This window comes from Budorcas taxicolor, chromosome 5 (assembly GCF_023091745.1).
Source record: "Budorcas taxicolor isolate Tak-1 chromosome 5, Takin1.1, whole genome shotgun sequence".
Taxonomy (NCBI): Eukaryota; Metazoa; Chordata; class Mammalia; order Artiodactyla; family Bovidae; genus Budorcas; species Budorcas taxicolor.
In genome coordinates, this window is record NC_068914.1 from 126,859,070 (window position 1) to 126,885,828 (window position 26,759).

Below are 26,759 nucleotides of genomic sequence, written 5' to 3' on the forward strand. Positions count from 1 at the left end.
TAGAGAGTAACAACACAGTACCTTAAGTTGATGCCCGCAGGTCTTTATCTGTGTTAGATGTCTCTAGGTCTGTCTCTTGCTGATTCCCAGGAATATGAAACAACTTTATCCTCCAGGATCAAATATTACTGTATTTCATGTATACTTTTATAACTCACTTATCTCTAGGATGAATGTATGTGACATGCTTTATATAGATGTGCATGCATTTGAAGGACAAAAATATTGAGACCCTAATGTTCCAAATGTATGCTTTTGCCTTTTTGTTAATGTCAAAAAAATTTTTTTTTAATGTCTGTTTTTTCTAGTAGACTTACAAAAGACTCCATGACTTTTACAATCACTACCTAGATAATTCAATAATAAAGGTTGAAATTTATTGGCTGAGGGAACTAAAGTGGGGAGAAAAATTTTGAAAATAGATTCTGTTTCTGGTTCTAGAGGTGACTTGGACCATGCCTAACATGCTTTTTTATGCATACTTGGCTTTCAAATTATCCATTGAGTGACATGCATTTGAGGAATGTATGTAAATTATATGTTTTGTATATTTGAATGATAAAAATATTTTTGAGACCATAACATTTCAGATGTATAATTTTTTCTTCTATTGCTCATGAACTTTTAATTTGGCTGCCCAAATTGCCAATGAATGGGAGATACCAAGACAAATGCCAGTTGATATTAAAATGCTTCTGATATTTTGTTTCTTACAATTTTAGCGATTATTTATGTTATACCTTTTCAGGGATCTCTCATGCACCATCTCTTTTTTCCTTTATTTTAATGTTGCTGACCTTTTTTTTTTTTTTTTTTTACAATTTTGTTTATTTATTTAATTTTTGTTGTGTTGAGTCTTTGTTGTGTGGGCTTTTTTCTAGCTATAGGCAGTGGGGGCTACTCTCTAGTTGCAATGCATAGTCTTCTTATTGTGGGAGCTTCTCTTGTTGCACAGGACTGGCTTTAGGGTGAGTGGGCTTCAGTATTTGGGGCACGTGGGCTCAGTAGTTCTGACTTCTGGGCTCTAAAGCACAGGCTCAGTAGTTGTGGTACACAGGCTTCGTTGCTCTGCAGTGTGGGATCTTCCTGGATCAAGGATGGAATCCATGTCTCCTGCACTGGCAGGTGGATTCTTTACCACAGAGCCACCAGGGACGCCCCTCATCTCTTTTTTAAATTGAAAGTATAGTTGATTCACACTGTTTTGTTAGTTTCTGGTACACAGCAAAGCAATTAAGTTATATATATATATGAGCTATTTCAAATCCTGAAAGATGATGCTGTGAAAGTGCTGCACTCAATATGCCAGCAAATTTGGAAAACTCAGCAGTGGCCACAGGACTGGAAAAGATCAGTTTTCATTCCATTCCCGAAGAAAGGCAATGCCAAAGGATGCTCAAACTACTGCACAATTGCACTCATCTCACATGCTAGTAAAGTAATGCTCAAAATTCTCCAAGCCAGGCTTCAGCAGTATGTGAACCGTGAACTTTCAGATGTTCAAGCTGGTTTTAGAAAAGGCAGAGGAAACAGAGATCAAATTGCCAACATCTGCTGGATCATGGAAAAAGCAAGAGAGTTTCAGAAAAACATCTATTTCTGCTTTATTGACTATGCCAAAGCCTTTGACTGTGTGGATCACAATAAACCATGGAAAACTCTGAAAGAGATGGGAGTACCAGAGCACCTGACCTGCCTCTTGAGAAACCTGTATGCAGGTCAGGAAGCAACAGTTAGAACTGGACATGGAACAACAGACTGGTTCCAAATAGGAAAAGGAGTATGTCAAGGCTGTATATTGTCACCCTGCTTATTTAACTTCTGTGCAGAGTACATCATGAGAAACGCTGGCCTGGTTAAGCACAAGCTGGAATCAAGATTGCTGGGAGAAATATCAATAACCTCAGATATGCTGATGACACTACCCTTATGGTAGACTTCCCTGGTGGCTCAGACAGTAAAGCATCTGTCTACAATGCGGAAGACCTGGGTTCAATCCCTGGGTTGCGAAGATCCCTTGGAGAAGGAAATGGCAATCCATTCCAGTACTCTTGCTTGGAAAATCCCATGGACAGAGGAGCCTGGTAGGCTACAGTCCATGGGGTCGCAAAGAGTCGGACACGACTGAGTGACTTCACTTCACTTCCACCCTTATGGCAGAAAGTGAAGAGGAGCTAAAAAGCCTCTTGATGAAAGTGAAAGAGGAGAGTGAAAAAGTTGGCTTAAAGCTCAACATTCAGAAAACAAAGATCATGGCATGTGATCCCATAACTTCATGGGAAATAGATGGAGAAACAGTGGAAACAGTGTCAGACTTTATTTTTGGGGGCTCCAAAATCACTGCAGATGGTGATTGCAGCCATGAAATTAAAAGACGCTTACTCCTTGGAAGGAAAGTTATGACCAACCTAGATATCATATTGAAAAGCAGAAATATTACTTTGCCAACAAATGTCTGTCTAGTCAAGGCAGTGGTTTTTCCAGTGGTCACATATGGATGTGAGAGTTGGAATGTGAAGAAAGCTGAGCGCCAAAGAATTGATGCTTTTGAACTGTGGTGTTGGAGAAGACTCTTGAGAGTCCCTTGGACTGCAAAGAAATCCAACCAGTCCATCCTAAAGGAGACCAGTCCTGGGTGTTCATTGGAAGGACTGATGCTGAAGCTGAAACTCCAATATTTTGGCCACCTCATGCGAAGAGTTGACTCATTGGAAAAGTCCCTGATGCTGGGAGGGATTGTGGGCAGGATGCGAAGGGGACGACAGAGGATGAGATGGCTGGATGGCATCACCGACTCAATGGACATGAGTTTGAGTGAACTCCAGGAGATGGTGATGGACAGGGAGGCCTGGTGTGCTGTGATTCATGGGGTTGCAAAGAGTCGGACACAACTGAGTGACTGAATTGAACTGAACTGAACATACATATATACACACACACACACATTCTTTTTTGTATTCTTTTCTATTATGGCTTATTACCAAATATTGAATATGGTTCCCTGTGTTAAATAGTTGGTCCTTGTTGGTTTTCTACTTTATATATAGTATTTGTATCTACTAATCCCAACTTCTAATTTATTCCTCCTTCCCCGTTTCCTCTTTGATAACTAAGTTTGTTTTCCTGTCTGCCAGTCTTTTCCTATTTTGTAAATCAGTTCATTTGTGTCATATTTTAGATTCCACACATAAGCGATGCCATATGGTATTCGTTGCTCTCTTTCTGACGTAGTCACTTCGTGTGATAATCTCTATGCCTGTCCACATTGCTGCAAATGGCGTTGTTTCATTCTGTTTTTATGGCTGAGTAACATTCTGTTGTATATGTGTACACATCTTCTCTATCCATTCCTCTGTCAATGGACATTCAGGTTTAGTACACCTTCTTAACAGAATAATATGGTTGAAATATTCCCTCATTAACTGTGTGGGTTAATAAATTTCGGAAGGATTTAATGGGTATGATGCATGCCTAATTTCCATACTATACTAAGTCATGAAGCGACTGTATAACTTCCTTATAGTTCTCTCAGTCAGGGGTTGCTCACATAAAGTTATGATATATAAAAATATTTTTTGTTATACTTTGTAAGTTATTTAACTCAGTAGAAACAGAAGACGAATTCTAAATTTATCTGTGTTTCTCTGGGTGTGTTGGAAACAAAAGAACTGTCTGTAGTTTTTGAGGTTTTGGTTTTGCAGAGGTATCTGCCCCACAATGGATGAAGCACCTTTCGGTTTAGTGTGGAGTTTATTCTCATTCTTTAAGCTCTAAGGTGACTGAAGTCTCTGCAGTTTCCTAGGAGCAATATGAATGATTCCTGAAAGCCAGAAAGAGCTACTGACATGACCAAATTCAGTTAATCAGGCAAAATCAATATTTATATGAGCTCCCAAGTGGTGAGAATGAGTAAAGAGGACCAGGTTGTCCTCACCTCCTCTCTACTCAGGTATTTCCTCGATCTTAAGTTCTGTTTGAGCCTCAATCTCTGGTCAAGAGCATCCACCAATGACTTACAATGAAGGACCTTATTGGAACATAGAGATGATAGAACATTAGTGCAGAAAGGGACTGAAGAAATCACCTACACATTGTATGATCTGTAGATCTTTGTAATAACCATTGAAAATGGTCCTCTAGGATATCTTGGAACACTTGAGTGACCAAGATTTTACTGCTGCAAAAGGCAGCTCTAAATATCAGGTCTCCTTTGTTAGGTTATCCTAAAGATTCCTCCCTCCCACTTCCAAAACGCAGCTCTACTTTTGTTCCCTGGAGCCACGCTGAAATCTAGCTTCACTCCCACACATCAGTTTTTTCTGTTTGAAAATGGCCAGCCTGTCACCTGTGTGTCTCCGCCTCACTGTGTCATCACCTGCAGTTCCTTTAACAGTTCCCTTTATGATTCAAATATTTTTGATCACTGCTTGGCAAGAACAGTTATTTTCTCATTTATTCTGAACATTACTTTTGTAATACCATCTAGGTGAAAATGAGTGTTTCGGGTAATGATGACCTAGCATTGATTTCTGCGTGTGCTCTGCTGCGTGCTCTGTTGTTTAGTTTTGTCCAACTCTTTGCGACCTTTTCCTCCATCCATGGGATTTTTCAGGCAAGAATACTGGAATGGGTGACCATTTCCGTCTGCAGGGGATTTTCCCCACCCAGGGACTGAATCCGCATCTCTGGTGTCTCCTGCCTTGCAGGCAGATTCTGTACCTGCTGAGCCGCTGGGGATGCCCTACTATTGATTTCTACTTGAATGAAACTCAAGTTCTAGTTTGCACTCTGTTTACACCACATTTTCCCCATCATATACTTGAGTTGGTTTTATTTGTATCTAAATGGCAGGGAATTTTATATTTTCAGTTTACCTTGTTGGACTTAACCCAGTAGTTTTCTTTTCTCTCAATGTGGTATATTATATTGATGGATTTGTGAATGTTGAACCATTCTTGTGAATTTGGGATGAAGCCCACTTGGTCAAGGGGCTTCCATGGTGGCTTAGTTAGTAAAGGATCTTCCTGCAGTGCAGGAGACCTGGGTTTGATCTCTGGGTCAGGAAGATCCTCCTCAGAAGGGAATGGCAGCCCACTCCAGTATTCTTGCCTGAAGAATTCCATGGACACGGCAGCCTGGTGAGCTATTGTCCATGGGGTCCCAAAGAGTCAGACGTGACTGAGCGACTAACAGACCACTTGGTCATGATGTATGATCTTTTCTATGTGCTTTGCATTCAGTTTGCTACTATTTTGTCGAGAATTGTTGGATCTATACTTATCAAAGATATTGGTCTGTAATTTTCCTTTTTGGTGTTGTCCCTGTCTCGTTTTGGTATCAGGGTAATGGTGCCTTCACAGAATGTCTTTGGGAGTATTCCTGCCTCTTCAGTCTTCTGGAAGAGCTTGAGAAGGATCAGTATAAGTTCTTCTTCTTTTTATGTTAGGTAGAATTCATTTGTGAAGCCATCTGGTCCTGGACTTTTGTTTGTAGGAAGTTGTTTTTTGTTTTTTTTTTTTTCAATTTATTACAGATTCTATTTCACTTCTAGTGATTGGTCTATTCAAATCATCTATTTCTTCTTGATTCAGTTTTGGTGTGCTGTATGTTTCTAGAAAGTTGTCCATTTCTTCTAAGTTGTCAGATTTGTTGGCACATAATTAACAGTTCATAATATTCTTTTATGGTTCTTTGTGTTTCTGGGATATCAGTTGAAATTTCTCCTTTTTCATTTCTTATTTTGTTTATTTGAATTGTCTCTCCTTTCTTCTTGGTGAGCCTGGCTAGAGGTTTTGGCTATTTTGTTTAGCCTTTCAAAGAAGCAGCTCTTGGTTTTATTGCTTTTAACCCGTTAGTTTTCAACCTGTTCATGGAGTTTTGGGATTTGATGCAGTCATTTACTATATTAGTTATCTTTCCTTGTTTCATGTTATCTTTGCATTTGCTCTTTCTGGGATTCCCTGGTGGCTCAGTAGTGGAGAATCCACCTGCCAATACAGAGGACACGAGTTCGATCCCTGGTCTCTGAATATCCCACATGCTGTGGAGCAGCTAAGCTGGTGCACCACAGTTACTGAGCCTGCGCTCCACAACGAGAGAAGCCAGCACAGTGAGAAGCCCCGCAGCACAACTCGAGAGGAGCCCCCATTCGCTGCAACTAGGGAAAGTCTGTGCCCAGCGACGAAGCCCTAAAACAGCCGTAAATAAATAAATACTTTAAAAAAAGTGTGCTCTTTCTGACTTCACCCGTCACTGACAAAAATACTTATCTGGTGGAGGCAACAACAGAGCAGCAAGGAACTAGAGGCCCTTGAGTACTGGAACAGTGATGGATTTAATAATACTCTGGCTAAAATCAGCTTCTAAAATCATACCTATGAAACTGTACATTATTCAGTGTATAGCTCTACAGTGTGATAAATCAGAGGAGTGGTTGTTTTTTTTTGTGGTGGTGGTGGGGGGAAATGTGGAAGGGATTAACTGGGAAAGGGCACAAAAGAGCTTTCTGGATAATAGAAATGTCTGACTATCTGGATGCTTTGTGGTTTATATGGGTCCTCCCTTGTCCAAACTGCTACAGCCTGTATTTAATACAGACTGTATTTAATTTACATCTCAATTACAAAAATAGTAAATCCACTTATTGCTTGCATTACTAGCTGTTAAGAATTAAAGATCAGTTTGGCAAATTAAAATGAAACCTTGAGGTTTGGAATACTGAAATGACTTTGTCAGTATTTGACAGTGATGAAATTCAAAATAAGACGTAGAACTCAACCACTGTTTTGTATGAATTGCTTTTTCAGTTCATCCTTTGTGTAAGTCTTCTTTAGGGTGTGGGATGGGAAATAATTTTCTTCGAAGCAGTCTACTTTATATTAAAAAAAAAAAGATGGATAATAACATTACTATACCTTAGTAACATGTTTTTAGTAGGTTTTGCTTTGCTCTATTTCTAACTGGAAATTTGGAATCTGTCAATGGCTTATCAACATACTGTGTTCACTGGGTGTTTATTCAGAATGAAAAAGATTAGGTGTCATATCATATCCTCTGTCCATTGAGTATTCTTTACAAGCCACTCCTCTGCAAGACGCTTTCTTTTAGAGGTGATACTTTGTGTCAACCCCATGGGTGTGTTAGTGATTATGAGCTATGATTATGTGGTGGATCACACACTTATTAGTAAGGTGGTGACTGCTGTCATAGAACATAACGCAACAGAGAAGAGCTGTTTTTCAGAAGTTTAGTGAAAACATGCACGAATCCTCCGCTTTTCATTTTGAAATAATACCTCACAATTATGTGATATTTTTCATGACTTTTGGGGCACATATTATATAATTTTATTCTCACAAGAAATTGGAAACTTTAATTAGGATTAAGATTCTGAACATCAGGTGGTGAAATGGTCTGTGAAAGATTTACACTAATTTAAATCCTTCACCCCATTCAAAGCCTAGTTCAGAATTGTATTTCTTTAGTGAAGCTGCCTTTTAGTCTCCTTACCCTAAGATAATTTTCCCAATGGGAAAAAAAAAAATGTCCTAAGCAATTTTGAATACTGTCCATGCTGTGTTATTACTATCTGTTCTTAAATTTGGGATGAGGGGCATGTTTTCTGTTTTCTTAGCGGTACTGAAGTTTTCTGGGCATCTGGTGGCCAAGTGGTAAAGAACTTACCTGCCAATGCAAGAGATGTAGGTTTGATCCCTGAGCTGGAAAGATCTCCTGGAGAAGGAAATGGCAACCCACTCCAGTATTCTTGCCTGGGAAATCCCATGGACAGAGAGAGGAGCCTGGCAGACTACAGTACATGGGGTCTCAGAGTCAGACATGATTTAGCCACTAAACAACAGCAACAAGTTTTCTACTTCTCTTATGTCCTTGGCAACCCACTCCAGTATTCTTGCCTGGAGAATCCCATGGACGGAGGAGCCTGGTGGGCTACAGTCCACAGGTCGCAAAGAGTCAGACACGAATGAGCGACTTCACTTTCACTTCACTTTATGTCCTTCTGCACCTCATGTCCCTAGTATAAAGCCAGGTGAACATTGACTGCTTAATAAATACTTTCTGAGCAGAGACTGCCCTTAGAATTAAATTGTGTAATGTAAGCAAAATGCCACAAGTAGTGTGTGGACAATTATTTAATATTAACTAGTTGGACTGAGGAGCCTGGTAGGCTGCAGTCCATGGGGTCACTGAGGGTCGGACACAACTGGGCGACTTCACTTTCACTTTTTACTTTCATGCATCGGAGAAGGATGGCAACCCTCTCCAGTGTTCTTGCCTGGAGAATCCCAGGGATGGGGGAGCCTGGTGGGCTGCCGTCTATGGGGTCACACAGAGTCGGGCACGACTGAAGCGACTCAGCAGCAGCAGCAGCAGCAGTTGGATAAGATCACTTGAGAATAATGTGAGCAGATTCGTAATATGATTAATAGTCATCCCACATTTTCACTACACAGTTTTAATTAAGATATTTTCTTTCTGCATTTGGTAGGTTTTCTGAGTCCTAGTATAAAATCTTTGTACACTTGGAAGGTGATAGCCTTTAGTGTAGCAACATGGTACGGAGAAAAGATGCACATTGATGTTAAGTAACCTGAATCTGTGACCTTGCCACTTGCTGCTATATAAAATGGGATGGGTTCCCCACCTCCCTACCCTGCTGTGAATGGTGTGTGTGGCCTAGCACAGTATTAATACATGCAATGTGATATGCCCTTGATAAAGTCAGTTTCCATGATTTTGCCTTATTTCATTCTTATCTATTATACTTTTTAACAAATATGTTTTTAAGTAATGTGAAATTATATATGCTTTTTGAAAAAATTTAGAAAATTTAGAAAGTGTAAAAGCAAAAAAAAAAAAAAACCCACTCACCTTGATGAAACTTACCCTTTGGTTTAATAATACCTATTTTTTAATATAAGCCTTATAACAATTGGGCTTCCCTGGCGGCTCATTGGTAAAGAATCCACTTGCAATGCAGGAGGCAAGGGAGATGTGGGGTTCAGTCCCTGGTTTGAGAAGAACCCCTGGAGCAGGGAATGGCAATCCACTCCATATTCTTGCCTTGGAAATCCCATGGACTCAGGAGTCTGGTGGGCTGCAGTTCATAGCATTTTTAATAATTCCTTTGTTCATCCAACTTCTTTTATTTGTGCAGTAATCTAATAAGCATTGATTGAATGACTGTAGCATGTCAGACACTGTACCTGGTGCCGGAGATAGAGTAGTAAACCAGGCAGAACCTCTGTCTTCATGGAGCTTAGGTCCTTTTTGGGGGAGAGGGAAAAAATAACCACATACACAAATATAAAATATGATGTGAGACAGTGATAATGCCTTGACTGAAACGTAAAGCAGGATCCAGAGTGATGGCAATTCTTTAAGAGGGTGATCAGAAGAGGTCTGAAGAGGTGACATTGCACCAGAAATCAGAAAGGATTTTGAGGGAGAGAGCCAAGTGACCATCTGGGGACCTCCAGGCAGAGGAATACCAAGTTCTCTCCTGTTCCAGCATGTGGATTAAAACCCCATGTGATTGACAGAGGAATGGGTAAAGCAGATGTGGTATACAGGATGCATATACACAAAGGAATACTGCTCAGCCATAAAAATAGTGAAAGAATGCCATTTGCGTCAGGAAGTCCATGGGATTGCAGAGTCAGACATGGCTGAGTGACTGAACAACAACAACAGTGCCATTTGCATCAACACGGATGGACCTAGAGATTATCATACTAAGTGAAGGAAGTCAGAAAGAGAAAGGCAAACACCACATGATATCACTTATATGTGGAATCTACAATATGACACAATATCTACAATCATCTACAAGAAAATAGACTCACATAGAGAACAGACTTGTGATTGCCAAGGAGAAGAGGGGATAAGGAAGGGATACTTTAATAAAATAAATTTTAAAACTATCATGAGCAATTAAAAAAAAAAAACCTATGTGGACTGTATATGTAGCTCTTACTTGTCTATTACTTACTTGTCTATTGGGATGCTAAATCTTAATCTTTTTTTGATTTAGATTGATACTATGTTCCCTGTTACTCTGATTATACCATTATCTTAACTAAGGTTTTGATCTTGTGTTAATGCTTTCTTTGTGTATGTGTGCATACAGAAAAGTCCTTTTAGAACCCAGACCCTAACCACTGGGAGGAAGCACTGCTCTAGGGAATGGTCAAAATAGAAAACTGCTCTAGTTCTAGGGAGTGTAGGCGTTTTCCAGCAAGAGGAGGTTTATAAGGAGCTGCTAAGCAGGGAGGGGAAGTAGGAAGATGTCCTGAAACATGTCTTTATGGTTTAACATCATTCTGTTTCAAATGAATTATGAAAACAGCAGATATATTTTTCCAAGTCCAACTATAAAAATATGTTTCAGGGAAATAAGAATGGTTTTGGTGTTATCCATTTTTTGGCTTCCATTACTCTAAAGCATTGAGAGTTGCCTTTGGTAGGCACAAAACAAGAAAATTGCTGTGAGCAGTTATTCACAAAACTCTTATCAGATATATCTATTTCTCTTTTAAATGCTTAGAAGATTTCAGAAATGTCTATCTGAAATCTGAACAACTAGAAAACCCAGATGATCAATTTTATTCTTATGTGTTCATAGGTGAGAAGTATTTCTTTTAAAAAAAATGTTCATTTGTTTATTTGACTATGGCAAGTCTTAGTTGTGGCGTGTGGAATCTTCCTTGCGTCACGTGGGATCTTTTGTTGAGGTGCGTGGACTCTCTAGTTATAGCCTGTGGGCTCAGTAGTTGTGACACTGGAGCTTGGTTGTTCCACAGCATGTGAGATCTTAGTTCCCCAACTAGGGACCGAACCTGCATCGCCTGTATTGCAAGGTGGACTCTTAACCACTGGACCACCAGGGAAGTCCCCAGAGAAAAGTATTTCTAACAGAAGGAGATAGCAGGTAAAGAATGACTTTAAATAAAACACTAGAGGACTACAGTAAATTTCAATCAATCAAGTAAGATTCTACTAAATCCCTTGCACTCTCTGTAAATCCACAAAAGTGTTAGATTGTTGAATCCCATAGTGTGGCCAGTAATAAAATGACTTTGGAATAAGGAAAAATTCAATTATGGTCAGCATAGTTTTAGTGTTATCTCTGGAATTGGTAATGGAAACTTGACTCATGAAAACCATCAAAGAAGCAAAGTAAAGAACTCTTAACCCATTTCCAGTCGCCATTTCTAGTATGCATTTACTGTACTTGTCTCGCCTTGGGGGGTTTTCTCTTGAGGGGATTAGGATTAGCATGCATGCTAAATTGCTTCACTCCTGTCCGACTCTGTGCAACCCTATGCATTTGTAGCCTGCCAGGCTCCTCTGTCCATAGGATTCTCCAGGCAAAAATACTGGAGTGGATTGCCATGCCCTCCTCCAGGAGATCTTCCCCAGCCAGGGATCAGACCTGCATCTCTATGTCTCCTGCATTCGCTGGCAGGCAAGTTCTTTACCACTAGCACCACCTGGGAAGCCCTAAAATACCTATACAATCATAATGAAAGCACCTGTAAAGTCTGTCTGCTTTTGTTTCTAAGAAATTCCTTCCTTTGTAGTTTTACGTAACAAATGTGACTCCCTTTTTCAAACCATCTCAATACACTTTGTACATAAATCCAAATTCTAGCTTCTGGGTTAATATAAAGGACATCGAAAACTTGAATTTATTCAGAAGATTTATATTATAGTATAGTAGCCTTTTCACTGAAAACTTTTCAGTAGTATTAACTAATCATGGTTGAGAAGAGACATCCTAAGATTTCTTCTTTTGCATTGTTGAAGACTAATCACCACTGGCTTCTCTGGTAGCTCAGCTGGTAAAGAAACCACCTTTAATGCAGGAGACCCCAGTTCAATTCCTGGGTTGGGAGGATCCCCTGGACAAGGGATAGGCTACCCACTCCAGTATTCTTGGGTATCTCTGGTGGCTCAGATGGGAAAGAATCCGCTGGCAATGTTGGAGACCTGGGTTCGATCCCTGGGTTGGGAAGATCTCCTGGAGAAGGAGATCTGTAATTACCAGGACCAGAGAGTTGGACATGACTGGGTGATTTTCACTTTCAATCACTTCTGAGATATCTCAACAGTCCTAGAATTAAAAAAATTTTCTGTGGAAAAAATGACGCCTTGCTTGTCTGTGATTTATGTGGTGTTTGATTTACGTTTTCCAAGCTGTAGTAGTTCATAATTGAAGCACTTCTCATCACACCCAAAAACTCTGGAAGACATAGCATCTTTTAATTTGCAAACTCAGCATTGGCCATACACAGAGAGGTTAGGAGAGTTTTGTGGCCACCAAGTGCCACAGGCATCTAATGATGTATTGCCCCTGGGATGAGCCCTCCCATTTCATTGACAACATGTGTTATCTATTATGACAGAACTGGCTACTGGATTTTAATTGCTTGATGACAAGATCTATATTTGGGGGGGGGGGCGGTAAGAATTGTCTGGGTGAATGTTTTGTGTGTAACAGTCAATTGGATTAAATGGTTATTTTCCTTGAAATTATAAATAAGGTGCAGACAATGTGGGTGCCTAAGATTTTTGTGTGAATCAAGGGTAAGAATAACAGAAGAGCCTGTTCTGTGTTGGTGGTAAGCAAGCATCATTTGGAGGCTACTGCATATACATACTGGAATCGAGCCTCGGATAAATGTACTGGTTGAACATTGATGATCCAAAACTGTTGCCAGCAACCAGATTGCATGCCTGCAGTTGGTGGGGAGATGTAGGAATGCTTAGTTGTTAGGATTATTTGGAACCACAGACAATGAAGCATTCTGCCTCGAGGTTTTTCTGATAGAAAATGGGACTGTCTCAAATCCTTTGTCTCAAGCTTGTCCAAACTTGAAAATTATCTTTCATATATTTTTTCTTATCCCCGTTTTTGGGTTTACGCTAGCTGCAGTGTAATAAAAGGTCCTAGACTCTCAGAATGAAAACCCTAATTAATTTCTGCCTGGAAGATGCCACTCTAGAAAACAATATTCCTTCATTGCATTCTCAAAAGTGTATTACTTCAGTACCACCCTCTTTTATGTATACTGATTTAATCTGTGGATAAGATAATGAATTTTAAAAGGCATTTCACCTTTCACAGTGTACAAATAATATCAGTTACCACTGGCTTGATGGTAATTGTGGTCTGTGCACAGGACCATGAAGATACTCTTGAGTCATCCTTTAAATATTTTCCTTTTCTTTATTTGTTTGGCTTTCAATCCTGTAGGTATTCCCACAGTTTATGGTCTTTGCTTGGAGCTGAGGGTTTAATCTCTTCCCATCTTATTTCCCTTTCCCTTTCTTTTGGTTTATACCCTGAGACACTTGGGGAAAGGAAAATTCTTTGCCAGATTCTTAGGTCTTTGCTTGAGGCAAAGCTCCATGAACACCCACGAAGCAAAGACCACTGTTCAGAAGAGAAAGCAGAGAGTTCTTTCAAATTCTCATTTCTTGTTGTAGGGATTTAGAAGTGAGAAATAGCAGAGGAGAGGGTAAATCATAGCAGTGACAGGAGGACCCTTTGGTACAGCTGCTTGTGGTCAGCGTGAGGAATGAGTGTGTGGGCAGTTTCGTGTGTGCTTCGCGCTCATTCAGTCGTGTCTGACTCTTCTGCGACTTCATGGACTGCAGCCTGCCAGGCTCCTCTGTCCATGGGATTCTCCAGGCAAGAAGACTGGATTGAGTTGCCATTCCCTTCTCCAGGGGATCTTCCCAACTGAGGGACTGAGCCTACATCTCCTGTGTTAACAGGCAGATTCTTTCCCGCTGAGCCACCAGTGAAGCCTATGGGCAGTTTTACTGGAGGACAAATTAAATGAGGAGCCAAACTCAAGATGCAGGAGAGGCAGGATGCCTCACTGGAAATGATGATTAGTAATTTGTTTCTGTAATTATCTCAAACACAATTGCTTTTTGTGGATTTTGAATTATGATTTTAAACTCAAATTGATGAAGAAATGGGTAAAATGTGCTTCTTCTCTAGAAAAGAGTTTTCTTAAAATGAAGCTGTAAAAATCCTCCTCCCAAGCTTTTTTCACAAGCATTATGAAAGCCAAGCTAAAAGGTCCTAGGCTTGAAGGTAGGATTAGGACAGTAGTCACCATATAAGTGTTTTCCTGTAGTCTTTGTATCCTCACTTGCAATGTTCTTTATGGTAGAGATTGAACACCTTTCTTCCTTGTGACTGTAAGAGTTAGTGCCTCTTGGTGTGATGGATGGTAGGACTTCCTGTGTTCCAGAAGGACCTGGTTTGGATATTGTTAGAGCCAGCAACAACTCACCTGCCGTGTGTCATTTGAAAGCATTTTCTGAGAAAAGTAAACTTGTATTTCTAAAATCTGCTATTCTGAAATGTGTCTGCACTATTTTAATTTGATCTGCAAGGAAGGATCCGGAGCAGGGCTGATGCTCTTCTTTCTCATCCTTAGTGCTCTTCCTGCCACATTTTCAGTCTGGTTGCGGCCAGCGGATGTAACAGCTATCTCCTGAGGTCGCATGTGTGTTGACTTGTGGGCTTTTCTTGTGCCAGGGAACAATGTCATGAGAACCATCCATGGGGTGGGAGAGATGATGACCCAGATGGTGCTCAGCAGAGGCTCTATCTTCCCCATGAGTGTGCCTGACATTCAGCCCAGCCTGCACCCCAGCAAGCAGGGGAGCCCCACTGATCACGAGGACGTCACCGTCATGGACACCAAGCTGAAGATCATTGAGATTTTACAGGTAAGGGCCTAATGGGAGGCAAGCAACAAGCACCTACCTGTGCCTGTTGGCTTAATGTCTTAACTTTTTGTTCCAGATCACGGTGTAAATATTCTGAAATGCTGTTGATCTAATTTTATTTCATTTAAGATAATGATAAGCCTGGTAAAAAAATCTCACACTGACACTATTTAACATATTCATTACACATGTACATGGCCATTAAATAGTTTAATGATGATACCTAACAAATGTGGAGTGCTTTGAGGTTGGCATAACTTCTTTAATATATATTTTATCATTTAACATTGACCTTGATTTAATTTTACCTTAATTTAAGAAGGGCTTCAGAGTAGGCAAAGTTAAGATTGAATTCCAACTCTTTTTTAACTTTTAATTGAATTGGACATTTGACTCTATGTATACAGATTTATCATAGTAAGAGACTTTTTATTTTTATTAACTTAAAAGTTAATTACTGTTTTTAGCATTTTATGTAGTGACTGTCTTGATGTTTTTGTTTCCAAAAGGCTAGTATATGTAGATATGTTTATTTATGTATGTACTTATTTTTAATTTTGGCTGTGTGGGCTCTTAGTTGCTGTGTGCGGGCTTTCTCTAGTTGCAGTGAGTAGGGGTTACTCTTCATTGCCGTTCTTGGGCTTTGGTGGTTGTGGTGCATAGGCTTAGTTGCCCCACAGAATGTGGAATCTTCCCAGACCAGGGATTGAACCTGCCATGTCCCCTGCATTGGCAGAAGAATCCTTAACCACTAGACCACCAGGGAAGATCAATAATATATACATTTAAAAACTAACCTAGTCTAATACCTATGTCCATGAGGTTAAAGGAGTAAATTGCTATTTTGTGACCAGTGGTTTAGTATGGGATAGTAGATAAAAATCTCATTACTATAGCTATGGATTCTTAGCATTTTTTTTAAGTTTGGAAAGTAGTTTTATGATACTTTAATTATAGGACTTATTCCATATTTGAAAATTGGAGCCTGGAGTTTTTGAGGATCTGTTAAAGTTCTGGCTACAGTTTACTAAGTCTTTCATCCTAATTTAATGTAGACTAGCGACCAGAAGTGGGTTCGTTGTCCTGGAAGGATCTGTACATTTTTATTTAAAGTAATTAGATTTATAATCATAAAAAGTTTCACAGTTCCTCCACGAATTCCAAAGGCTAAGTCCCAAGAAATTATTGGCAGGCATCCCAACCCTGTGTTCACTACCCTGAGAAATCACTCAGTTGTCCTGTTCTTAACCCAAGGAAGGTGTTGATCACCTGACCTGTGGGCCTAAAGGGCTCCCAGCCTAGTGTCATCCTCCTCATGGGACAGACTCTGAAATACATGTCCTCATTTTAGACCAATAACAGTTACAGATATTCTGAATTTACCAAACAGTCCATTATAGCTAAAAAATGATGGCATGGCGAAACCATGGCAGGGTAGAGCAGGACTGGCTTCCTTTTGCTGCTGCCTTTGGGTTCTTTATGTATTTCTTGTTGAAACTCTGTTCTTGCTCCAGCTTTTGTGTGTCTGTGTCTGACTCTGACTCCCTGTGTCTGTGTTCCCCTGTGCTCCTCTTGAATGTTTCTTTTTTCGAATGTCTCTTGAAGAATTTCTTTGCAGCCACGTTCCTTAAGCAAGTCAAGTCGCCTGCTTTCTTGCCAGCTCCTCTTCCTCTCTTGCCCTTCCTTTCTTTTCCCATCATTTTGTGTATTTTCTTTAAGGCTTTTTGTTTCTCACCCATTCTCTCCCTCTGTCTGTCTTCAGCCCTTTGTTAACTCTCTTTCTCTGCCTTTCTTTTTGTTCTTCCCTTTCCCCCTCCCCTTCTACCTTCGATTATTTTTCACAATTAACTATATTAGACATGAAAGTTTGAATTTTGGCTCTATTTATAAAATATAATTCTTTGAATATTAATCGTCAACTAAAAGCCAATGAGTGTTTCATTAATTTATGTTTTCACTCTTTGTTCTTTACATGAAAGTGAAGTGTTAGTCGCTTAGTTGTGTTTAACTCTTTGTGACCCCATGGACTGTACCTGCCAGGCTCCTCTGTCCACGGGATATTCCAGGCGAGAATCCTAGATTAGCTTTCTATTTCCTTCTTCAGGGGATCTTCCTGACCCAGGGATCAGACTCTGGCAGGCAGATTCTTAACCGTCTGAGCCACCAGAGAAATACATTCACTTGAATAAACAACTCTTCATTTTATGCATCTGCGGTCTAGCTTCTGCTCCTGTCATTCTGCTCACCAAGCCCACTGGTCCTTTCTCAGCCCTCTTCTCCCACGATCTGTCTCCAGCTTTGAAAATCCCTGAAGTAACTGGAATCAGTTCAACTAATAGCTGTAGTGGTGCTCAGTGCATGCTAATAAGAGTTTCTTTGGTGTTTGCTTTTCTCTCTGGATTATATGCTGTTCAGAGGCAGGTTTTATATCCTTGGCACCTTTTCCGCACTCTTGGTACCTGCCTCAGTACCTGGCTCAACAAGTTTGTGGAACTTGACTGGACATAGCGGACATGGAGCATGGCTGTGACCCAGGAGGAACATAAAGGTCTAGCAGAAGAGGAATAGGGAGAAGGGAGAGAGAGAGAGGCATTCAACTTTGGACCTGTAGCTGTAAATAATGTGTTGGGTGAGCAAAAAGGAGAAAAATTGATTTGGACTGGGGAACCAGAGAAAGCTTCATTTCAAAAGGGATTCAAACCTTGGCTATCTCAAAAGCTAGTAATTATGGGGTAGAGGAGAAGAATATTCAAGGTAAAGTGAACAATGGAAATAAATGTGAGGAGGCAAGAGAGACACTGCAGGCATTCCAGCCTGTGCTGTTGGGATGGAGAAGAACCAGAGGAGAGAGAGGAAGGGGGTGGGAGGGTGGCAGGAGGGAGATGGGGGTCTGACACTACTGACTGTGGCATAGATAGTGAGAACTGGGTTTGGAGGGTACCACCAAACCCCAAGTTTTCTGAAACTTGCATGACTGTTACTGTTTGCTGTTCCAATGAGCATCTCTTAAGAGAGTGCAGGGGACACAGATAATAATTATACTGGGAGCAAAGGCTGTCCCAGGACTCTCCCAGGCAGCCTGGGATGGCAGGTTGCCCTGTGCAGGTCTGCCTCTCTGTTGTTTGCCATCTCCACTCAGGTAGCAACATATACCTTTTCCTTCTTGATCTCCATTATATTTATCCCACATGGGTACCCCTCGATCATTTCCTAAGTATGTTAACAGTGCTGTAGCAGGGACTGACAGCCCTGTAGTTGAGACTCCGTGCTTCCCCTGTGGGGGTGAGGGTTTGATTCCTGCTCGGGGAACTAAGATTCCACATGCTGTGCAGTGAAGCAAAAAACAAGTAACAAGAACAAACAGCGCTATAGCAAAATATGTTTAGTTTTTCCAACTCAATCACTCTTCTCGAGGACCCTGGGCTCTAGGCACTCACACCCTTTTCAGTGCTGAGCACAGATGGGAACCTTATTGGTACTTAGTCTCTGTCAATACGTCCATTAAAGAGAACAAGGAGAGCAACACAGAGCCAAGGAGAGCCAGGCAGCAGTGAGGCATATCCCTGGTATACCGGATGCTGTTACTTAAGCTGCCCCTCTGAAGCCTAGATCAAGGACTCCTTTTGTTACAGTCAGAATCCACACTATTGTAGCTGAAATCCTGACCTTTCTGTTGTGAATGAGGGTCTCAGCTCCAGCACTTTTCTTGTGGAGCCATTGGAAACTCTGCTCAGGGCTCGGGAAATTATGTCACCATAATGTCTTCATCCATATCTACTGGATAGCCCCACCTGGAATATTCCAAGAGTGATCGTGGGAAGTCAAGTTGTCTTCCTTTCAAAAACTGTTGAGGGATTTTACTGACATTGGCTCCTGCAGATGCCTCACTGTGCTTAGTGTTATGATTGTTTATCATGTGTGTGATGGAAGTGTGGAGTTTTCCAGTAAAGTTTCGAAGTAGTTCATGTGACGTGTTGATAGTTACATTGTTCTTGCTGTCCTGTAATGAAATGAATTTTTAAACACCATGCTGATGAAAGGAACTTATGTTGTTTTTAATGTTTCTTACAGTTTATCTTGAGTGTCAGACTAGATTATAGGATCTCCTATATGCTGTCAATATATAAGAAGGAATTCGGGGAGAACAATGGAAATGCCGAAACGTCCACCAATGGCTCTCCTGATACCCTGCTGCCATCAGGTATTACCTTTGTGACAATATTTACTCTCTGGATGATGTGTCCATGAGAACTTGAAAGTTCCTTTTGATGTTTTAAGACAAAAAGCATCTGTATGAGACAAAAATGTCCAAATAATCTCCACCAATGAAATGAAGGAGCTGAGACAGGAAGTAAATAACTTGTCAAGAATGGCAGGGAGGATGCTTGCTGCTCTGGTGCTCAGTCCTTTGAATGCAGTTTCTCTTGTTATCTTTACAACTCCACAAGTTTGAGTACTCTTTATTGTGCCAGTTTACTGATAAGAAGACCAAGGTTAGAGCGATTCAGGTACTTGCTTAAAGTTATGAAGTAGTGGAAAAGGGATTCTCTCTGAGTTCTCTCCAACTCCAGGTCTGAATCTTTTAAGAATTATGCTGTTTGGGTGAAAATCCAAGGGGATTATTTTTTTGGCTGGATCACAGAGCATGTGAAATGCATCTATCAGGAAGAAAGGTATTTTGTAGGAATTACCCAACTCAAGAAGAAAGACATGGCATTCCCATAGAGGTCTAGATGTGGGTGTTAGTTTTGCGGTGTATGTATGTGTGTTGGTTCTTTATTATCTTGTACAGTTGTAAACTGGTACTGTTTTTCAGTTTTTCACATTTAAAGTGTGTAAGAATGAAGCTACTCTCTCTGTGAGTATAGGAGCATAATGAAAAGAGCATAAAAATTATTGTAAAAATGTTATGACTCTAGAAAGTACCTTATGAAACCTAAGAAATATTAAATCACCATTTTTTTTTTTCTGGCTAGATCAGGCCAGCCATGACAAGCTGGAAACTATATCATATTGAAGATGGAATCTTTATCATTGACGATTTAGCCAGTTCACTGAACTCTTTTGCTGGGGTAGGAGTTACATGAAACTTCTTGGGAACTACAACCACTGTGGTAACATCAGGGAGCCTCTTCTTTGTGCATCAGTCAGTTTGATAGGAAAGTCAGAGTAGTTAACATGGATGCTAAGCCAAACGTCCTGCTCCCTGACTCATCGGTACCATCCAAAGGCAGCGTGCTCTACAGATGGAGTTCAGCTCTCCTGAGCTAGAAGTCTCCTTGGCACATTTGCAGCTGTGTTGTTTTTATGCTTCCCAGAAGTGTAGAACCCCAAGGGGCTATTTCCAGGAATGAGGAGGCAGAACCAGAAAGTCTTGCTGGCGTCTGCATTGACACTAGCATAACAATTATTGGCTCTCAGAAGCCAGACTTCTGGAAAAAGGAGCTCTGTCAGTAAAAGTGTGGGAGAGGAAGTCTAGGGGCATCCCCAGAAAACCAGTCTTCTTTGATTTATCTGACCTGTTAAATCGGTTGTATTTGTATGAGGTAGCTTTCTGGGAATAATTTTTTCCCTTTTTATATCTTGCTCCTTTTTCTTTTCATGCTTTGGAGATGAGAAATAAATTGTGTACCTATCATGGACATCTTCAAAATGTTAGTGGTGGGAATGGGTGAGGAATCAAGACTGGTTCACATTAAAAAAAAAATGCACTCTATCCCACAAGAAGAAGGTATGGAATTGCAAAAGTAAGCTTAGGTAAAAAGATCATATTGTTTGGAAGTACCATGTAATAACAAGGTTCCTTATAGGTATATTGTGATTCTTTAAAAAATATTATCTTCCCATATCATTATCCATTTAAATTATATGTATGTATATAGGTATGTGTGTATGTAGTTATATATATGTGCTTATATAGATGAAGAAACTGTAAATAGTTCTTGGTGATCTTTTCAATATATCTTTGAGTATAATGATTTTAAAATGTAAGCTTCAATTTAAAATATTGATGAATAAGGGAAACTGTATTGTGACTTTTTAAAGTGTTAATTGACTTTTGGTGGCATAAAGAAATTAAGACAAAATATTTTTAGGTATGCTACATTAATATAAATATTGGGACTCCTAATTATAAAAATATAAAGAATGGATTTTTTACCATTTATCTTTGCAGCTATTGTTCCTGATATAGATGAAATTGCAGCTCAGGCAGAAACTATGTTTGCTGGAAGGTATAGTAGCATTTATATATCATTATCTTATGAATAAGATTTTACTTAGAATTTTACAATAGTTTGTCATTCCCTATATCTATTTAATTTTATATCCCTTACGGTTGCCAACATAATTCCTGCCAGAAATGAAGCTGCGAATTTACTATAGAAGAGAAAGCATAGCTTTTCTTTAGGTCAGGTTAAAAAAAAAGGATGGGAGAGATGAGATCAGTGTATTGAACTTTCCCCTGAATTCTTTGCTTTTCTTTCCTCAAATAATGACAGCACACGAATGCCCTTTAAGTCCCCTGGCAAAAATATCGCTGGATCTTGCAAAACACTGCTTCCCAAAATCGGAGAAATTTGAGGCAAGAAAGTAACTTTCAATGTTATCATTAACTATATGTGAGAACTAATGCTTATTATCTGCCAATTGAAAATATCCGTATGATTGAAGAAAATGAAATATCTCTGCCATGGCTACCCTCCTTTGCTGTCAGGAGCCCTACTATTCATTGTTTTTAGGTTGCTTCTTTGGTTTCCCCAGAAATGAAACTAATAGTCAAAAAGAAAAGTAAAAACTGTACGATGTCTGAGCTACAAATATTGAGTTTGTAGCACCCATTTTTATCACAGATGTGCCATATATACCTAACAGATTTCTGTACTAACCCTTTTGTAGCATTTTCTTTGATTAGCAAGAAAGAGAAGAAAGACTCAGGGAAGCCCAAAAGGATTTTTATCTCTAGTGAACTTTTGGTTTAGGTTTGTTTTTATATTGTTTTGCCAGTTTCTGCTGTTGTTATTGTTACTGTGTTTTCCTATTCAAGTATTTCATTATTCCCGAGAAGAGGATAAAGCAGGGTATGATTTTCACCGAAAAATAAACGAACTTTTCATCCGGGTAATCTAGCCCAGAGTCCAAACACAGCAAACTCGCGGAGTTGCTCTGGCTATGGCCGTGCCTGTGCGCGTGCGCGTGCGCATGCTGTGCCGTGCCGCTGTGCCGCACTGCCTCACCACCTGTCCTAAGGTTTTGGGCCTGGCGGGAAAGTGGTGGGGGTTGGTACATTGGCTCTTGACGTGCATCCAGCTGATATGCCTTCTCAATAAACGCTTCTGGATTGATGCAGATTCTGTCTTTTGTCTGTGCCTAGATTACCAGATCATCCCAGTTTGCCTGCTGCTTTCCTATTGCAATCACTGAGAGTCCCCCATCTTGGGAACCTTCTCAGTCTTCGACAGACTGGGACTTTGGTCACCCCTCCTTTCATGGACAGTCACAAGCTTTTCTTTATGTTCCCTTTCCTCATTCGTTGTGCCTGTAAGCTAAATCGCTTCAGTCGTGTCCGAATCTTTGTCACCCTATGGATTGTAGCCCTCCAGGCTCCTCTGTTTCTGGGGATTCTCCAGATAAGAATAATGGAGTGGGTTGCCATGCCCTTCTCCAGGGGATCTTCCCAACCCAGGAATCAAACCCACGTCTCTTATGTCTCCTGCATTGGCAGGCATTCTTTACTACTAGCGCCGCCCTGGGAAGCCCCCTTATTAGTAACATGAGGCCAAAGAAAGTAAAAATGTCTTCCTTTCCAATTTCCAATTTTTCGTGGAGGGGTGATGGTGGAAATGGTGTAAGTCTGAGAATGTATACACAATATTAGCTACTTATGATTAGATTTTAGGTAAATACAAGTCTTTTACAATGATCTTTTGGTTTTACAGAAAGGAGAAAAATCCAGTTCAACTGGATGACGAAGGAGGCAGGACATTTTTACGGGTCCTCATTCATCTGATCATGCATGACTACCCGCCTCTGCTATCAGGAGCCCTGCAGCTGCTGTTCAAGCACTTCAGCCAGAGAGCGGAAGTTTTACAGGCATTTAAACAGGTGAGATTGAGTAGCCTTCAGTGCTTCCACCCTCAGAGGCTCTGAAATGTTGTTTATAGCATCCAACCTGACTTAACGGTTGCAGAGTTAATGAGACTGCAGCTTTTCCTGGGGACACTTTCTATTTTTAAAGATAGATATGGCCTTGTCTGCAGCTAAGACATGATCTATTTTAGAAGGTGATTTTTCAGTTAATATCTTTAATGTAGATGATAGGCACTAAGATTTAGGAAGGCACTGGGGGATAATACCATATTAGGAATTTTGTTGCCCATGCTGTTATTCTGACCCTAAATTTTACTGATCAGTTTGGGTACTGCACTGAAATAAATGTTTTGTGATTGAAAAATATATGAATCCAAAAGAGAATTGTGATGGAGCTAATCTTTTTCTTTGTCATCTTTGAATGATACCAATCTTGAGACCATGAATGAGGACTATCTCCAGGCTTACATGTATTTTACTAATAGTTCCTTAATAGAGCATTGATCTTCATTAGGAAAATTTATAGGAATATGTTAAAATATGAAATAATTAAAAGTAACTATATAAATGGATAAAACTATTCATATATTCCAGAGAAGGCAGTGGCAACCCACTCCAGTACGCTTGCCTGGAAAATCCCATGGACAGAGGAGCCTGGTGGGCTGCATCCATGGGGTCACTAAGAGTCGGGCACAACTGAGTGACTTTACTTTCACTTTTCACTTTCATGCATTGGAGAAGGAAATGGCAACCCACTCCAGTATTCTTGCCTGGAGAATCCCAGGGACAGAGGAGCCTAGTGGGCTGCTGTCTATGGAGTTGCACAGAGTCGGACACGACTGAAGTGACTTAGCAGCAGCAGCATTCATATACTCACATAATATATACAAATTAAGCTTCAGACTGCATGGGTATTTTCTTCCACTTATTTTTATGTTTCTACCTGTTTCAAACAGGGAGTCTCAGAAAAATTAACTTTATCAGTAAAATTAGAGTTGGGGTATCTTTTACTTTAAATTACTCTTTAACATTTTGAAAAGCATTGTTAGGGCTCACTTTTTTATATGTATAATTTCTTAAACTTGAATATATTAAGTGGAATTTGCAGATACTTTCAGGTAAATTTCCATGATCAATATACCTGTAAAATATCCATAAATAGCCTAGAAATACTAAACTTCAACTGAAGGACACATATGTTAAAAGACTTGGGGTTTTTGACATAAATGAAATTCCATAAGTAAATCAAAGTTTGAAATTCTGTTTCCAGGTGCAGTTGCTGGTGTCTAATCAGGATGTAGATAACTACAAGCAGATCAAAGCAGATCTAGACCAGCTTCGACTTACTGTAGAGAAATCGGAGTTATGGGTTGAGAAGAGCAGCAGCTATGAGAATGGAGAAATGGGTGAAAATCAAGTAAAAGGTGGTGAAGAGCCAATTGAGGTTTGTTTTTAAGCTCTAAATTGAAATCATCCGAACAATATCTTTTAAACCAGTATAAAATTTCTATTTGCCAAGTCGATAATCCACATAAACTTGTACTTTGGTTAATTCTTGTTAATTGTTCTTATTATATCATCTGCCCCCTTTTTCACTCTTTCTCCTTCCCACTCAATCTTATAATCCAAGAATCAAGACAACAAGATGGAGTGAGGTGGAGAGAAAAGGAGTAGGTCGTAAGCCTAAACCTATAAAGAGAGGGGAATTTTCATTTTTAATGTTCATGGTGGCTTTTTTATTGCCAACCTATAAATCATTTTTTTTCATTATTGAATATCCTTATAAATAAGTAAAAATACCCAAATGAAAGGACAATGCCAACATGAAAATCCCCCAAATTTGTTTGATCTGAAAAATGGTAAAATGGTGTTCATAAGTCGTTTGTTATATTGGTTTTAGTTTTCACTGGGCTAATTTCATTGCTGTTTCTGCATTTTTCTAAATACTAAATAAACCATTAAAAAATTTTAAGCATTTTTAGAAGATCAGTGCCAACACCATAATTGATAATATATTGAGTTTCTCAAATACCTGTCCAGTGTTTTATTTAGTTATTTTTTTAAAGTTTATTTGGCTGTATTGAGTCTTAGTTTCAACATGTGAGATGTCCGACCATAGTTTTGTCATGCAGAATCTTTAGTTGTGGCGTGTGGACTCTCAGTTGCAGCATGTGGAATCTAGTTCCCTGACCATGATCCAAACCTGGGTCTCCTGCTTTGAGAGTACCAGATTTTAGCCACTGGACCACAGGGAAGTCCCTATTCAGTTGTTATTTTATTTATTTACTTTTTAACTTTACAATATTGTATTGGTTTTGCCATACATCAACATGAATCCGCCGCGGGTGTACACGTGTTCCCAATCCTGAACCCCCCTCCCACCTCCCTCCCTCTGGGTCATCCCAGTGCACCAGCCCCAAGCATCCTGTATCCTGCATCGAACCTTTTAATCTACAGCAGTGTAAACTGTTTAGAGGGGTTTACCTGCCCTGACTTTTCTGTTTGTTGGAATACCCAAAGTATTTTGTAGTGTAGGGTGTAGAGTAGGAGGTAATTAGTGGGAATGGGAAATGATAAGATGCTGAGAAATTCCAAAGGGAAGTTCAATGGTGGGTAACTACTTTCTACTTGTCTCAGGACTAATTGCCACTGATCTGCACGATATTTTTGACTTAATTCTTTAGAAACTTTTCTGTGATTTTATGATATAAGTTGGCTCAACGGTAAAGAATCTGCCTGCCAGTGCAGGAGACGCAGGAGACATGGGTTCAATTTGTGGGTCAGGAAGATCCCTTGGAGGTGGAAATGGCAACCCACTCCAGTATTGTTACCTGGAGAATCCCCATGGACAGAGGAGCCCAGTGGGCAATAGTCTATGGCGTTGCAAAGAGTCAGACACAACTTAGCAACTAAGTACGCACATGCACATGATATGCTAGTGGCATGTAGAATTTCTACAGCTTTTTTGTTGCTGTTGTTGAAATGGAGTTTTTCCATAGTGTTTTTAAGATACAAGAGAAAATTCAACATTTATGTAGTATTTGCTATATTACCAACTCTTACAGCAGAAACTGTCATGCATGGTATATTTTTTAAAATGTTATAGTAAACTTTGGAGATAGTTATAAAGATCACATTTCTGAATCAGCTGAATTAACTGAAATTCAGAAAACCCAAAGATTTTCTCACTATCAAGCAGCTTTATGAGATTTTAACTCAGGTCTTTATAATGATAAGCTCCAGGCTCTTTAATGTAAAATTGCACTTTCTGATACAGTATTTAAGGTTATTAAGAGATGTATTATGCTTTCATGAGTTAGAATACCTCTTCCTTTTACAAATACATATTTTGTAAATATTCTAGAGGATAAATGTAATGTTTCTTCCCTTTTCAGAACTTTTCATCATTTTATTTTAATAGAGAACAGCTCTAACCCTTAGGAAAAATGCATTATGCTTTTTGTAAAAGTTTGCCCAGAAAATCACTTTAGAGTAGAAGTGAGATGTTCCGTGAGGGATGTCAGTCGCTAGTCTACAGTTTAAGTTCCTAGTCATGAGGGAAAATGGAGAAAGAACCTGTCTGTTAAGTGTATATCCACAACATCCTCATAGCAATTTAATAAAAGTTTGTATTGATGTGAGAAAGAAGATGAATAAGTCATCTGATGATAGTCATTTTATTAAAAATAAAACTGCATTACACATGGGCTATAAAACTATTTTTCTAGGGACTTCAGATGAATATAAATCAATAAAGTTGAAATATATTTATTTGTTGAGGTCGGGATTTATCAGTTCAGCACATGTTAATAAGTTTAGGTACTTAAAGCAGGAAGTGATTTAATACAAGGAATTAAATTTTAGAAATGTCTAGAGGAATACAGTTTTAGAGGCTGCCT

The 26,759-nt window shown here is 39.7% G+C and overlaps 1 protein-coding gene across 1 annotated transcript in view; it reads left to right on the top strand.

Moving 5' to 3' along the window:
* Positions 1-26,759, top strand: part of ITPR2 (inositol 1,4,5-trisphosphate receptor type 2) — a 592,637-nt gene that overhangs the window by 216,632 nt on the left and 349,246 nt on the right. Inside the window, exons 22-26 of the mRNA XM_052640930.1 lie at positions 14,579-14,772; positions 18,844-18,973; positions 20,948-21,005; positions 22,710-22,875; positions 24,131-24,304. Of these exons, the coding sequence (XP_052496890.1) occupies positions 14,579-14,772; positions 18,844-18,973; positions 20,948-21,005; positions 22,710-22,875; positions 24,131-24,304 (722 nt within the window). The remainder of the gene's footprint in view (positions 1-14,578; positions 14,773-18,843; positions 18,974-20,947; positions 21,006-22,709; positions 22,876-24,130; positions 24,305-26,759) is intronic.